Source organism: Oncorhynchus kisutch, linkage group LG13 (assembly GCF_002021735.2).
Source record: "Oncorhynchus kisutch isolate 150728-3 linkage group LG13, Okis_V2, whole genome shotgun sequence".
In the NCBI taxonomy this organism is placed as follows: domain Eukaryota; kingdom Metazoa; phylum Chordata; class Actinopteri; order Salmoniformes; family Salmonidae; genus Oncorhynchus; species Oncorhynchus kisutch.
The window spans coordinates 17,527,035-17,542,155 of NC_034186.2; the positions used below are offsets into that span (position 1 = coordinate 17,527,035).

A 15,121-nucleotide genomic window follows, 5' to 3' on the forward strand; every position below is an offset into this window, starting at 1 on the left:
ACATAGATTACAAACAATGGACAATCGCGCTAGGGGGTACAATATCACATTACAATTACACAAGGACCTTAAGGGACATGCATATACTTACAATTCTAACAGCTTTTTTGTTAGTAGAGCATTTAACTGTCTTAAAATACAGTTCAATTTCTTTTTGTAGGGTACGAAAATGTGGTTTTCTGTTTGTAAATTTACATTTGTGTATATGAAATTTGGCCAAAAGAATAATGAAATTAATTACATAAAAATGATTCCGCTTATTTCTATTGTATGTAAAGAATCTGCTGTTCTATTCTCTGCTGTCTTTCCAGAGCGCGCGCTGATGCTGTAACTAGCTAATTGGCTGTTGCTTCTCTCTTCGGTCGCGTGCAGCATTCTGCTGTTACGATTGGCTGAGCCTTGAATACAGCCAGTATTGCGCAGCACTCGTTCGTTTACAGCCAGTAGTCTGATCCAAATCCCCCCCCCCCCCCCAAAAAAAAAACAACTTCTCATCGGACCTGTACGAATCACATGTGTCACCTATTTTCGATTCAAAACGGCGAATTGCTCCAAAAGGTTTGTATCCCTGAGAGAGATATATATATATATAGACGAGCAATGCAGAGTGGCTACACTAAGATACAGTAGAATATAATACAGTATATACATGAGTGATGCAAGATATGAAAACATTATTAAAGTGACTGTTGTTTCATTTATTGAAGTGGCCAGTGATTTCAGTCTATGTATATAGGAAGCAGCCTTACATTTGCTACACGCTTCAGCACTCGGCAGTACCGTTCTGTGAGCTTGTGTAACAGTATAGCTTCCGTCTCTCTCCTCGCTCCAACCTAGGCTCGAACCAGGGAGCCTCTGCATACATCAACAACTGACACCCACGAAGCATCGTTACCCATCGCTCCACAAAAGCCACGGCGCTTGCAGAGCAAGGGGAACCACGACTTAAAGGACACAAAGCGAGTGACGTCACAGATTTAGACGCTATTAGCGCACACCACCGCTAACTAGCTAGCCATTTCACATCGGTTACACTTGTGTGGCGTACCACTTCGCGGCTGAGCAGTTGTTGCTCCTAGGCATTTCCGCTTCCCAATAACAGCACTTACAGTTGACCTAACTGATTTGTTGGAAATGAGAATGCCACGTTGAACGTCATGGAGCAGCTGTGTTCTCGATTTTATACACCAGTCATCAACTGGTGGGGCTGAAATAGCTGAATACACTAACTTGAATGGGTGTACACACACACACACACACACACACACACAGGACAGCCGAGATAGACAGTCCCAATGACCTGAGAAAAAAAGGAGCAATTTTCAGCTCTCAAAGTTTACAAGGCTTCTAATATTTACATGCAGGTTTCTTAATGAGATTTGTGTTACATAGACATGTATAACCTATTATATGTACAATACACACATCAATGGATCAAAGCATTATTTCATAAATAGTAATGTTTTTTTTAACGATGGGTTACATTTCACTACACCAGTAATGACATCTACTAAATGTATATGTGACCAATAAAATTTGATATGAAGACTCAAACTTATCTGTCAATATCTGATACAATAACCAGGGTTATAGTGACACCTGCTGGTTACCACAGACCTACAATTATGTAACTGAACATGACAACCCTGAGAAGCTGTTACCATCTATGGAGACAAATCAGTGATCCACTCCTTTAATTAATTGAGAAAAGTCTGCAAGTCACACTCTCTCTCACACACACGATTATATGAGCAGCCAGCCATGATTTTCAGGTTCTCAAACAAAAGAAAGCAGTACAAATCCCTTAATTAACAAAACATTTAAAATAATCACGAAAAATACACAACCAAAACACCACGGTAGACAGATTTCAAAAATCAGAAACACACATCTAAAATTCATAATTGAGATGAAAATAACATTAAATATAGTGGAATATCAAAATACTATTTGGGTGTCCAAATGTTGAAAATGTAAAAAGTGGCCTTGCTAAATGTAGCATCAGCTTTCCTCTATGCTGCTAAGTTAACTTGGTAGGTGGTTTCTACCTGGTAGACGGTCCATTCTCATCTTCAACTACTTAGTAGCAGACATATACAAGTCTTTATAAAAACAACACATTATTATTCTAAAATGTGTGTGCTGTGTTGGTCTGAGCAGTAGTAGGACAACTAAGTTCGTATATCCCCTAATGTGCCACGTAAACCATTTCAGCTTCACAAGATACAGGTAACTGCCCAAATGATGGCGACACTTGAGTAAATGAGGCATACACCGTAGTATATTGAAAGCAGGTGTTTCCACACAAGTGTGGTTCCAGAGTTAATTAAGCATTTAACATCCCATCATGACTTGGGTCGTGTATAAAAATGCTAGATTGGACCTTATTTTGGCTACCATGTCTTTGCCCCAATAGGATGACAGTGCCCCCATGCACAAGTCATCACTGAATGGTTTGATGAACATGAAAATGATGTAATCCATTTGCCATGGCCATCTCAGTCACCAGATGTCAACTCAATTGAACACTTATGGGAGATTCTAGAGCGGTGACTGAGACAGTGTTTTACACCACCATCTCCAAAAGACCAAATGGAATATTTTGAGGAAGATTAGTGCTGCATTCCTCCGATAGAGTTCCAGACACTTGTCAAATCTATGCCAAGGTGCATTGAAGCTGTTCTGGCATCTCGTGGTAGCCCAGCAGCCTATTAAGACAGTTAATGTTGGTGTTGCCTTTATTTTTGGCAGTTACCTGTACGTAGAGCAATTGCAGAACACCATTAGGGGTGTTTTCCAATATATTTATTTCTTGATAGAAAAAGTTACACCCATTGATCCATGGTCATTTCTGTGGCATTGAAGCGAAGCCTAACCATTTTCCTAACCTCAGTCTCCAAACATGGCTCACTAATCCACCTAACCTGCTATGTAAACAAATAATGTGTCGAGAAACCATCAGTCTCATAACACCGGAACTGACCAATGGCAGGTATCAATGTGCATTTCCTGATAGCAGGGAACACCCATATTAAGAAACATCCTAAATTGTGGTCTGCAATTACATCATATTAGTTTTTCTGCACATATGAAGTCACAGTGTATAAGAATGTGGTACAAAACATCAGTAGAAAAACTAATACACACACTGAGCGAAAAAAACATTAGGAACACCTTCAAAATATTGAGTTGCACCCCCTTTTGCCCTCAGAATAGCCTCAATTCGCTGGAGCATGGACTCTACAAGGTGTTGAAAGTGTGGCTGAAGGCTGGCCTGGTGACTCCAATGCTTCCCACAGTTGTGTCAAGTTGGCTGGTGGACCATTCTTGATACACACGGGAAACTGTTGAGCGTGAAAAACCCAGCAGCTATAGTGGTTCTTGACACACTCAAACCGGTGCGCCTGGTACCTACTACCATACCCCATTCAAAGGCACTTAATCTTTTGTTTTGCCCGTTCACCCTCTGAAATGGCACACAAGCACAATCCATGTGAATTGTCTCAAGGCTTAAAAGTCCTTCTTTAACCAGTCTCCTCAGCTCATCTACACTGATTGAAGTAGATTTAACAGCTGATCACAGCTGTCACCTGGATTCATCTGGTCAGTCTCATGGAAAAAGCAGGGGTTTCTAATGTTTTGTCCATTCAGTGTAGAACCATTGATGTACTTTGAAGGTAGTCATATGTACTCAACTATCAAACAGAAACAAAAATACTTTACATCAACAACTCTAGAAGACCGGTAGGAGAATGGAATGCAGTGCTACGGCTACAGCTATACATTCTCTGCTGCACAATGCTCTAACTTGAGGAAGTGAGGGCTCAACCCAGGTCCTGAATGGATGTCCTTGTTGTTTTTACTGTTGAGAGTTGAGTGACCTTGTTAGAAGTGAAGTGGGAAAGCAGGACTCTGGGATACAGTAAAACATGTTTTTAACATTAAGACCAGTGGTGTAGTGGAGGGTAAATGCAAAAAATGTAAAAGCTGTTTATGGGAGCATTTACCCAGCTTTTGTTTATGGGAGCATTTACCCAGCTTTTGTTTATGGGAGCATTTACCCAGCTTTTGTTTATGGGAGCATTTACCCATCTTTTGTTTATGGGAGCATTTACCCATCTTTTGTTTATGGGAGCATTTACCCAGCTTTTGTTTATGGGAGCATTTACCCAGCTTTTGTTTATGGGAGCATTTACCCAGCTTTTGTTTATGGGAGCATTTACCCAGCTTTTGTTTATGGGAGCATTTACCCAGCTTTTGCAGGAAAAAAAATGCATTGAAAGTATACGAAGCATTATTATTCTCCACGAAAGGCGATCAGTGTTTATACAACTATATTTTCACTGATTAAGACATGTGGTCTTTGGATCAGCGGCTGTAGTTTGACATGAAGTCGTCTTCCATCTGTATAATAGTAAGCGACAATAACACTGAGCCCCAACATTAAGCCCATTTTGGGACAGGATTTCCATGTCTTAACTCCCTCAGCGACAGATACATGCAGTCACCTGCTTTCTAAAACTGTTGTTTCTCTGCAGTTGAAACTGCTGTAATCTGGACCAAGCATCCTTTCCTACAAACCTCCTCTTCCTCTCCTTGCCCTGCTGCAATAACACATTTAATATCCAGTCATTTACAAAACATCCTTCTATTGTAACATGTCCACCTGTCATTCCCTGAGTGATTTGTCTATCTATGGCACTGTCTGAAATGGCACCCTATTCTCTAGTGCACTACTATTGGCTGGTAGTGCACTGTATGGAATAGACTAACGTGTCTGCTGTGCCCTCAGTACATGGACTCACAGTCCCGAAGGTTTCCAAACGGCAGGCTGAAGGTGCTGCCCAGTCTCTTGGTGGCTCTGCCTCCTCCCCCAGTCTTCTTCCTGTTCCAGTTGAGTAAGGGGGCGGTGCGCTGCCCCTTAGCCCTGCCCATGGTCCGTTGCAGAGCGTTCGCTTCGTCTCCACTGGGGGAGAGCATCACTTGCCTCCTATCCACCTGAACACACACACACACACACACACGAGAGATGTGAAAGATAGACATTAATGAGATCTGACACACACTGCGTGTCAGGGCTTCACAGCCCAACCATTTTATTTGCATATGTGCCTAAATCTTTGGCTTGTGCGACCTGGAATTGTTATTTAGGAGCACCAGTACGCCTAGAAAGATTTAATATTTCAAATATTTGTCATCGTGCACCTACATCACTTTGTGTGCACCTACATTTTTCAACTTAGGGGCACGTTCCCTTGTAACACACACTAAGTGGAAAAATGTAGGTGTACACAAAGTGATGTAGGTGCACGATGACAAATATTTGAAATATTAAATCTTTCTAGGCGTACTGGTGCTCCTAAATAACAATTCCAGGTCGCACAAGCACCCCTACCTGTGTATCGTGTGTGTGCAGTGTGATGATGCTGAGTTGTATTCCTCTGTCGCTGCAGCTCTTCAGGATGTGGACCACCTCTCCATGTTTAGCCCACTTAAAGTCCTCTCCATCCACCGCCACTATATAGTCACCCTCCCTCAAACCTGCCTCCTGAGAAAACACACAGTATATTTCATTGCTGCATGAAAAACTGTACAATTTCCATTGGAGAATCTTAGGAAATACAAAAGCAGAGGGTTAAGAGGAGACAGGGTGCTTCTATCTCACCTGGGCACATCCCCCCGGCACCACCCCAGCCACAAGGACAGGAGAGTCTCCTCTAAGAGTCAGCCCCAAACCCCCGTCACCTCGCTGGAGACTCACCACACGCACCGGCCCCCAGCGTGCCCTCGCACAGAACACTGACAGGGGACCCTGCAGCGCACACACAGAGACACCATCATCAACTTCAAAACCTTATGATTTTAATGAAAATGAAAATGTTTCGTCTCCCTCTCTTACCAGCCTTTGGAAGATGTCAGTGACTGGGACAGTGGAGAAGTTGGGTGGTGTGATGTCTGGTTTGTGCTGGGTTTGAGCTGAGGGACAACAATCACTTACTACTATGTTGTATGTTCAGTAGCTCTAATACACAGACCTCTCACTCACTGACTCACAAAAACCACTCCTTCCCTCCCTCACTCACAGTGTATCTCGGGGGCCTCTGCGGTCTCATCAAAGTCATCCTCTCGGTCCATCTCGGAGTATTTGTCCAGGGAGCGTTTGTACATGAAAGAGAGCACCTCCTGTAGAATATCCATCTTCCTCAGGATCTTACATAGACCATGTACTCTCATAGCCTCCTCATGTCTGATCACTGCACAACGCAGGTGGGCCTTCCCTACAGCGTGAGCACACACGGAGCTTTAGTAGGTACTCACAATGACCATGCACAAAAATCAAATATCTTTGTGTGTGTACTCACCCAGTTTGCGTCTGTCCTCAGGGTCTCTGAGCACCTGGCTGAGTGGGGGTCCAGCAGGACTACTGACATGGAACTGGAAGAGAGCCTTCGCCGACTCTTCGTCACCCCCTTCCTCAATGGACTCTACAGAACATGAGACACTTTTACACAAAGTGACTTACAGTACAATGACTGCATCCATTTTATGTACAGTGCCTTGCGAAAGTATTCGGCCCCCTTGAACTTTGCGACCTTTTGCCACATTTCAGGCTTCAAAACATAAAGATAGAAAACTGTATTTTTTTTGTGAAGAATCAACAACAAGTGGGACACAATCATGAAGTGGAACGACATTTATTGGATATTTCAAACTTTTTTAACAAATCAAAAACTGAAAACTTGGGCGTGCAAAATTATTCAGCCCCTTTAAGTTAATACTTTGTAGCGCCACCTTTTGCTGCGATTACAGCTGTAAGTCGCTTGGGGTATGTCTCTATCAGTTTTGCACATCGAGAGACTGACATTTTTCCCATTCCTCCTTGCAAAACAGCTCGAGCTCAGTGAGGTTGGATGGAGAGCATTTGTGAACAGCAGTTTTCCGTTCTTTCCACAGATTCTCGATTGGATTCAGGTCTGGACTTTGACTTGGCCATTCTAACACCTGGATATGTTTATTTTTGAACCATTCCATTGTAGATTTTGCTTTATGTTTTGGATCATTGTCTTGTTGGAAGACAAATCTACGTCCCAGTCTCAGGTCTTTTGCAGACTCCATCAGGTTCTCTTCCAGAATGGTCCTGTATTTGGCTCCATCCATCTTCCCATCAATTTTAACCATCTTCCCTGTCCCTGCTGAAGAAAAGCAGGCCCAAACCATGATGCTTCCACCACCATGTTTGACAGTGGGGATGGTGTGTTCAGGGTGATGAGCTGTGTTGCTTTTACGCCAAACATAACGTTTTGCATTGTTGCCAAAAAGTTCAATTTTGGTTTCATCTGACCAGAGCACCTTCTTCCACATGTTTGGTGTGTCTCCCAGGTGGCTTGTGGCAAACTTTAAACAACACTTTTTATGGATATCTTTAAGAAATGGCTTTCTTCTTGCCACTCTTCCATAAAGGCCAGATTTGTGCAATATACGACTGATTGTTGTCCTATGGACAGAGTCTCCCACCTCAGCTGTAGATCTCTGCAGTTCATCCAGAGTGATCATGGGCCTCTTGGCTGCATCTCTGATCAGTCTTCTCCTTGTATGAGCTGAAAGTTTAGAGGGACGGCCAGGTCTTGGTAGATTTGCAGTGGTCTGATACTCCTTCCATTTCAATATTATCGCTTGCACAGTGCTCCTTGGGATGTTTAAAGCTTGAGAAATCTTTTTGTATCCAAATCCGGCTTTAAACTTCTTCACAACAGTATCTCGGACCTGCCTGGTGTGTTCCTTGTTCTTCATGATGCTCTCTGCGCTTTTAACGGACCTCTGAGACTATCACAGTGCAGGTGCATTTATACGGAGACTTGATTACACACAGGTGGATTGTATTTATCATCATTAGTCATTTAGGTCAACATTGGATCATTCAGAGATCCTCACTGGACTTCTGGACAGAGTTTGCTGCACTGAAAGTAAAGGGGCTGAATAATTTTGCACGCCCAATTTTTCAGTTTTTGATTTGTTAAAAAGGTTTGAAATATCCAATAAATGTCGTTCCACTTCATGATTGTGTCCCACTTGTTGTTGATTCTTCACAAAAAAATACAGTTTTATATCTTTATGTTTGAAGCCTGAAATGTGGTAAAAGGTCGCAAAGTTCAAGGGGGCCGAATACTTTCGCAAGGCACTGTATGTGCAGGGGGGGGGGGGGGGGGGGGGTCCACCACACATCATGCTCGCACCAACTGAGACACACAGGACCACACTGCACACACGCATGTTCTCCTAAAGCATCATCCTTAACAGATACACACAGGTACTTACGGGTGTGGTCACAGAGAGCGACAGCAGCATTGTAGTGGGAGAGGGCTCTAAAGTGTTCGGCTTTCACTTGAACCATGGAGGCCCAGGAGAACGGGACATAGTCCTTCACAAGGGTCTGAGACATGGTCTGGAGCACCAAGCTATACACATCAGATACCTAGAGAGAGATTAAGAGAGAGATGCTCAGCAGGCTCTGCTCACACTTCCTGGTCTGAAGCAAAACCACATGACTAACAACATTGGACACTTTATAGAACACAGTCCTTGGCAATTCCAGGCTTTGAGGTCATCTGCCTTTGGCCTAAAGAGCAGGAACCTGGACTTCAAATAAATGTGAAATACAGACATTGTCATCCGACAAGAAACATGGTAGAGAGGAGATGGACCCACTGGTTGCCCTCTAGGTTACAGAGAGCTGGTAGTCCCATCCACCAAACTACCAGGTGTGAAACAGGGAAGACACTCAGGGGGTATGCCAACTTTGTATAGTGCAGACCTAACACACTATTAAATGAGTCAAAACAGGAACATTTTACAACATGACCAACAAAAACAGGTAACTCCTGCAGCTCTGTCACATGCTGGGTATGTACATAGTCAATGGTAGGCTTCGATTCCTATGGTAGGTACACCTATAGCTCTGTCACATGCTGGGTATGTACATAGTCAATGGTAGGCTTCGAGGGGGATTCCTATGGTGGGTACACCTATAGCGCATCTCTTGGCAGTAGTACTGTAGACTACTTTATCACCGACTTCAACCCAGAGTCTCTCAGAGCGTTCACAGTCAACCCACTGACACCCCTATCAAATCACAACCTACTTGAACAGAGCAATACTCAATCGTGAGGCATCGAAACAGAACAAGCTGCACACTATTAAGAAATGCTGTAGATGGAAAGGCGGTAGTGTAGAAACTATTGGCCAACAACAAATCCTATCCCTTCTAGACAAAATGTTTTTCTGCAATAGGGAAGGTGTAAACTTAGCAGTAGGACGCTTGAACAATATTCAACCTATCAGCTAACATATTCAATTTTAATTCAGGCAGAAAACCTAACAATGAGAAATGGTTTGATGAAGAATGTGAAATTCTTTCGTAGGTTATGAGAACACCCCCCCCCCCCCCCAAAAAAACACAGAACCACAACGGCAGCTTACGCCTTCACTATGGTGTAACACTAAAAGACAGAAATACACTTAGAAAAAAAGGAATAGCACATAAGAAAACATCATTGTGATTGAAGACTCCATAGAATCAAACTACTTCTGGGAAGATTGGAACACACTAAACAAACATGAAGAGCTTTCAACCTTATCGGCCATTTAACCATGAACCAAAAATATACGTGATTATTTACAAAACGTAGAATCTGTTATTAAAGACTACCACAACGCACTGAATTCTCCAATTACATTGGATGAGCTACAGGACAAAATACAAACCCTCCAACCCCAAAAGGACTGGTGTTGATGGTATACTAAATGAAATGATAGAATTTGTGGTCTGTATATTCTAATTGGCTATTCCATAATTTCTTTAGGGGGTAGATCAGCTTTAATATTGCAGATTGTAGCTTCCATCAATGTAATTGTCTGCATCACTTCCAATCCCCCATATTTCTTTTTTCTGTCAAAAGTTGACTACTCATTCAAGGATTTTTTTCTTCATTTTAAAAATGTTTTACATTGTAGAATAATAGTGAAGACATCACAACTATGAAACACATATGGAATAATGTAGTAACAAAAAAGTTTAACAAATCAAAATATATATTTGAGATTCTTCAAAGTAGCCACCTTTGCCATGATGACAGCTCTGCACACTCTTGGCATTCTCTCAATCAGGATCATGAGGTATGGAATGCATTTCAATTAACAGGTGTGCCTTGTTAAGTGAATTTGTGGAATTTCTTTCCTTCTTAATGCGTTTGAGCCAATCAGATGTGTTGTGACAAGGTAGGAGTGGTATTCAGAAAACAGCCCTATTTGGCAAAAGACCAAGTTCATATTATGGCAAGAACAGTTCAAATAAGCAAAGAGAAACAGTCCATCATTACTTTAAGACATGAAGCTAGGTCATTCCGGAACATTTCAAGAACTTTTAAAGTTTCTTCAAGTGCAGTCAAAAAAACAAACATCAAGCGCTATGATGAAACTGTCTCTCATGGGGACCGCCACAGGAAAAGAAGATCTAGAGTTACCTCTGCTGCAGAGGATAAGTTCATTAGAGTTACCAGCCCAATTCAATGCTTCAGAGTTTAAGTAACAGACATCAACATACAATGTTCAGAAGAGACTTTGTGAACCAGGCCTTCATGGTAAAATTGCTACAAAGAAACCACTACTGAAGAACACCAATAAGAAGAGACTTGCTTGGGCTAAGAAACACAAGCATTTAATTTCTTTTTATAACTAGGCAAGTCAGTTAAGAACAAATTCTTATTTACAATGACGGCCTAGGAACAGTGAGTTAACTGCCTTGTTCAAGGGCAGAAAGACAGATTTTTACCTCGTCAGCTCAGGGATTCGATTTAACAATCTTTCAGTTACTGGCCCAATGCTCTAACCACTAGGCAACTTGCCGACATTAGACCGGTGGAAATCTGTCCTTTGGTCTGATGAGTCCAAATGATTTTTGGATCCAACCGCAATGTCTTTGAGACGCAGAGTAGGTGAATTGATGATCTCCGCATATGTGGTTCCCACAGTGAAGCATGGAGGAGGTGTGATGGTGCTTTGCTGCGGACAGTCTGATTTGTTTAGAATTCAAGGCACACTTAACCAGCATGGCTACCACAGCATTCTGCAGCGATACGCATCTAATCTGGTTTGTGCTCAGTGGGACTATGATTTGTTTTTCAACAGGACAATGATCAAACACACCTCCAGGCTGTGTAAGGGCTATTTGACCAAGGCAGGTGATGAAGTGCTGCATCAGATGACTTGGCCTCCACAATCACCTGACCTCAACCCAATTGAGATGGTTTGGGATGATTTGGACTGCAGAGTGGAGGAAAAGCCACCAATAAGTGCTCAGCATATGTGGGAACACCTTCAAGACTGTTGGAAAAGCATTCTGTTAGCTGGGTACAATATCTACAGAGCAGGCAGAGGTGGAGGTATTGCCATCCATGTTAAATGCAACCTAGATGTCACGGTGTCCATTTCAACTTCTGTTCCGAGACAGTATGACTGCTTAGTTCTAAAGGTGGTCCTTGGTCATAATGCACTAACGCTAGCGGGAGTTCGCCCACCCTCAGCTCCAGTATCTGCTCTATGCAAAATGTTTGAGTTAATGTCTAATTATGCAAACTCTGAATTATTAAATCGGAGACCTCAATCTGGACTGGCTGATGCCAGCGTCACTTAAAGACATTTGTAATTAACTAAATAACTATACCTACCCGTCCTAATCCAAAAGATCTGGAAAAATCTACATGAATAGACCTTATATTAAATACACTTCATATAGCTAGGGGGTTATTTGCAAATGACAGTGACCACTACCCTATTACATGTATCAGAGACACTAGGCAAAAAAAAAACAAAAAAAAAACCTGACATCTGTATATAGTTTCTTTAGAATTAAACACTTCTCTGAGCAAGCCTTTATCCATGGCCTTTATTTCTCAGAGCTTTTATCCGGAAACTGCATAATGGACCAAATTTCTTTTAGCCGATTTTTACCTCCATGGCTGATAAACACGGCCCGGCCCGTTAAAGCAACTTCCGGATACACATTTACAAAATTTAAAAACGAACTAATCCTTGGTTCTCCTCTCATTTTAAAATCCTTTTCCTGCAAAATAATAAAGCATGGGCCTTGGTGAGGAAAACTGGTGAAACAGCTGATTGGCTACTTTTTATGCATTTGAGGAATAAAATAGGCAAAAATCTAGGTATTTTCTTAGTGCTATGACAGAGTCTGCTGGTGATCCCTCTAAATTATGGAAAACCGTTAACTCACTTAAAACGAGGAAATTCAACGTCCCTGCCGAAGCAAATTACATCGGAATCAGTGACTGACCTGAAACTTGTGATGTTTTTAATAAGCACTTTATTTCTGCTGGTTTTCTTTAAAAGAAAAATGTCCAACATGATCCTGACCGGTCTATTGTTTCAGCCCCTCGGCCTTAAGCTGATGTGGAAAGCCCGTTTTTAATTTCCAAAAAGTCACAGAAGATGAGGTCTTATCTGCACGATCTGCTATAGATCGTAAGAAATCATTAGGCGCTGACAATCTGGATCCATATTTACTCAAATGTGCAGCTCCTACAGTTGAAATCGGAAGTTTACATAGCCAAATACATTTAAACTCAGTTTCACAATTCCTGACATTTAATCTTAGTAAAAATTCCCTGCTTAGGTCAGTTAGGATCACCACTTTATTTTAAGAATGTGACATGTCAGAATAATAGTAGAGAGAATGGGAATGTGATGAAAGAAATAAAAGCTGATATAAATCAGTGGGAATTAGTATTTGTTAGCTTTGCCTTTAAATTGTTTAACTTGGGTCAAACATTTTGGGTAGCCTTCCACAAGCTTCCCACAATAAGTTGGGTGAAATTTGGCCCATTCCTCCTGACAGAGCTGGTGTAACTAAGTCAGGCTTGTAGGCCTCCTTGCTCGCACACATTTTCTGTTCTGCCCACAAGTTCTCTATGGGATTGAGGTCATGGCTTTGTGATGGCCACTCCCATACCTGGACTTTGGAAGTATGCTTGGGGCCCATTGTCCATTTGGAAGACCCATTTGCGACCAAGCTTCAACTTCCTGACTGATGTCTTGAGATGTTGCTTGAATATATCCACACAATTTTCCTCCACATGATGCCATGTTGCTTGAATATATCCACACAATTTTCCTCCACATGATGCCATCTATTTTGTGAAGTGCAACAGTCCTTTCTGCAGCAAAGCACCCCCACAACATAATGCTGCCACCCACGTGCTTTAAGGTTGGGATGGTGTTCTTCGGCTTGCAAGCCTCCCCCTTTTTCCTCCAAACATAACAATGGTCATTATGGCCAAACAGTTCTATTTTTGTTTCATCAGACCAGAGGACATTTCTCCAAAAGTACAATCTTTGTCCCCATGTGCAGTTGCAAACCGTAGTCTAGCTGTTTTATGGTGGTTTTGGAACAGTGGCTTCTTCCTTGCTGAGGTTTCAGGTTATGTCAATATAGGACTCGCTTTACTGTGGATATAGATGCTTTTGTACCCATTTCCTCCAGCATCTCAAATCAAATCAAATTTATTTGTCACATACACATGGTTAGCAGATGTTAATGCGAGTGTAGCGAAATGCTTGTGCTTCTAGTTCCGACAATGCAGTAATAACCAACAAGTAATCTAACTAACAATTCCAAAACTACTGTCTTATACACACAAGTAAGGGGATAAAGAATATGTACATAAAGATATATGAATGAGTGATGGTACAGAGCGGCATAGGCAAGATACAGTAGATGGTATCGAGTACAGTATATACATATGAGATGAGTATGTAAACAAAGTGGCATAGTTTAAAGTGGCTAGTGATGCATGTATTACATAAAGATGCAGTAGATGATAGTATATACATATGAGATGAATAATGTAGGGTATGTAAACATTATATTAGGTAGCATTGTTTAAAGTGGCTAGTGATATATTTTACATCATTTCCCATCAATTCCCATTATTAAAGTGGCTGGAGTTGAGTCAGTGTGTTGGCAGCAGCCACTCAATGTTAGTGGTGGCTGTTTAACAGTCTGATGGCCTTGAGATTGAAAAACAGCTTCTGTCTCTCGGTCCCAGCTTTGATGCACCTGTACTGACCTTGCCTTCTGGATGATAGCGGGGTGAACAGGCAGTGGCTCGGGTGGTTGTTGTCCTTGATGATCTTTATGGCCTTCCTGTAACATCGGGTGGTGTAGGTGTCCTGGAGGGCAGGTAGTTTGCCCCCGGTGATGCGTTGTGCAGACCTCACTACCCTCTGGAGAGCCTTACGGTTGTGGGCGGAGCAGTTGCCGTACCAGGCGGTGATATAGCCCGCCAGGATGCTCTCGATTGTGCATCTGTAGAAGTTTGAGAGTGTTTTTGGTGACACGCCGAATTTCTTCACCCTCCTGAAGTTGAAGAGGCGCTGCTGCGCCTTCGTCACGATGCTGTCTGTGTGGGTGGACCAATTCAGTTTGTCTGTGATGTGTATGCCGAGGAACTTAAAACTTGCTACCCTCTCCACTAATGTTCCATCGATGTGGATAGGGGGGTGTTCCCTCTGCTGTTTCCTGAAGTCCACAATCATCTCCTTAGTTTTGTTGACGTTGAGTGTGAGGTTATTTTCCTGACACCACACTCCGAGGGCCATCACCTCCTCCCTGTAGGCAGTCTCGTCGTTGTTGGTAATCAAGCCTACCACTGTTGTGTCATCCACAAACTTGATGATTGAGTTGGAGGCGTGCGTGGCCACGCAGTCGTGGGTGAACAGGAAGTACAGGAGAGGGCTCAGAACGCACCCTTGTGGGGCCCCAGTGTTGAGGATCAGCGGGGTGGAGATGTTGCCTACCCTCACCACCTGGGGGCGGCCCGTCAGGAAGTCCAGTACCCAGTTGCACAGGGCGGGGTCGAGACCCAGGGTCTCAAGCTTGGAGGGTACTATGGTGTTAAATGCCGAGCTGTAGTCGATGAACAGCATTCTCACGTAGGTATTCCTCTTGTCCAGATGGGTTAGGGCAGTATGCAGTGTGGTTGAGATTGCATCGTCTGTGGACCTATTTGGGCAGTAAGCAAATTGGAGTGGGTCTAGGGTGTCAGGTAGG

At 42.7% G+C, this 15,121-nt stretch overlaps 1 protein-coding gene across 2 annotated transcripts in view; it reads right to left on the minus strand.

Moving 5' to 3' along the window:
• Positions 1-679: 679 nt before the first annotated feature.
• The window catches only part of rhpn1 (rhophilin, Rho GTPase binding protein 1), a 30,167-nt gene continuing 15,725 nt past the window's right edge, over positions 680-15,121 (minus strand). For both annotated transcript variants that reach the window (XM_020474412.2, XM_031785702.1), the window contains 7 exons: positions 8,317-8,473; positions 6,363-6,485; positions 6,084-6,278; positions 5,900-5,976; positions 5,666-5,812; positions 5,396-5,548; positions 680-4,998 (listed from right to left, as the gene is read on the minus strand). In XM_020474412.2, coding sequence (XP_020330001.1) covers positions 4,789-4,998; positions 5,396-5,548; positions 5,666-5,812; positions 5,900-5,976; positions 6,084-6,278; positions 6,363-6,485; positions 8,317-8,473 — 1,062 coding nt within the window. In that variant the 3' untranslated portion in view covers positions 680-4,788. The remainder of the gene's footprint in view (positions 4,999-5,395; positions 5,549-5,665; positions 5,813-5,899; positions 5,977-6,083; positions 6,279-6,362; positions 6,486-8,316; positions 8,474-15,121) is intronic.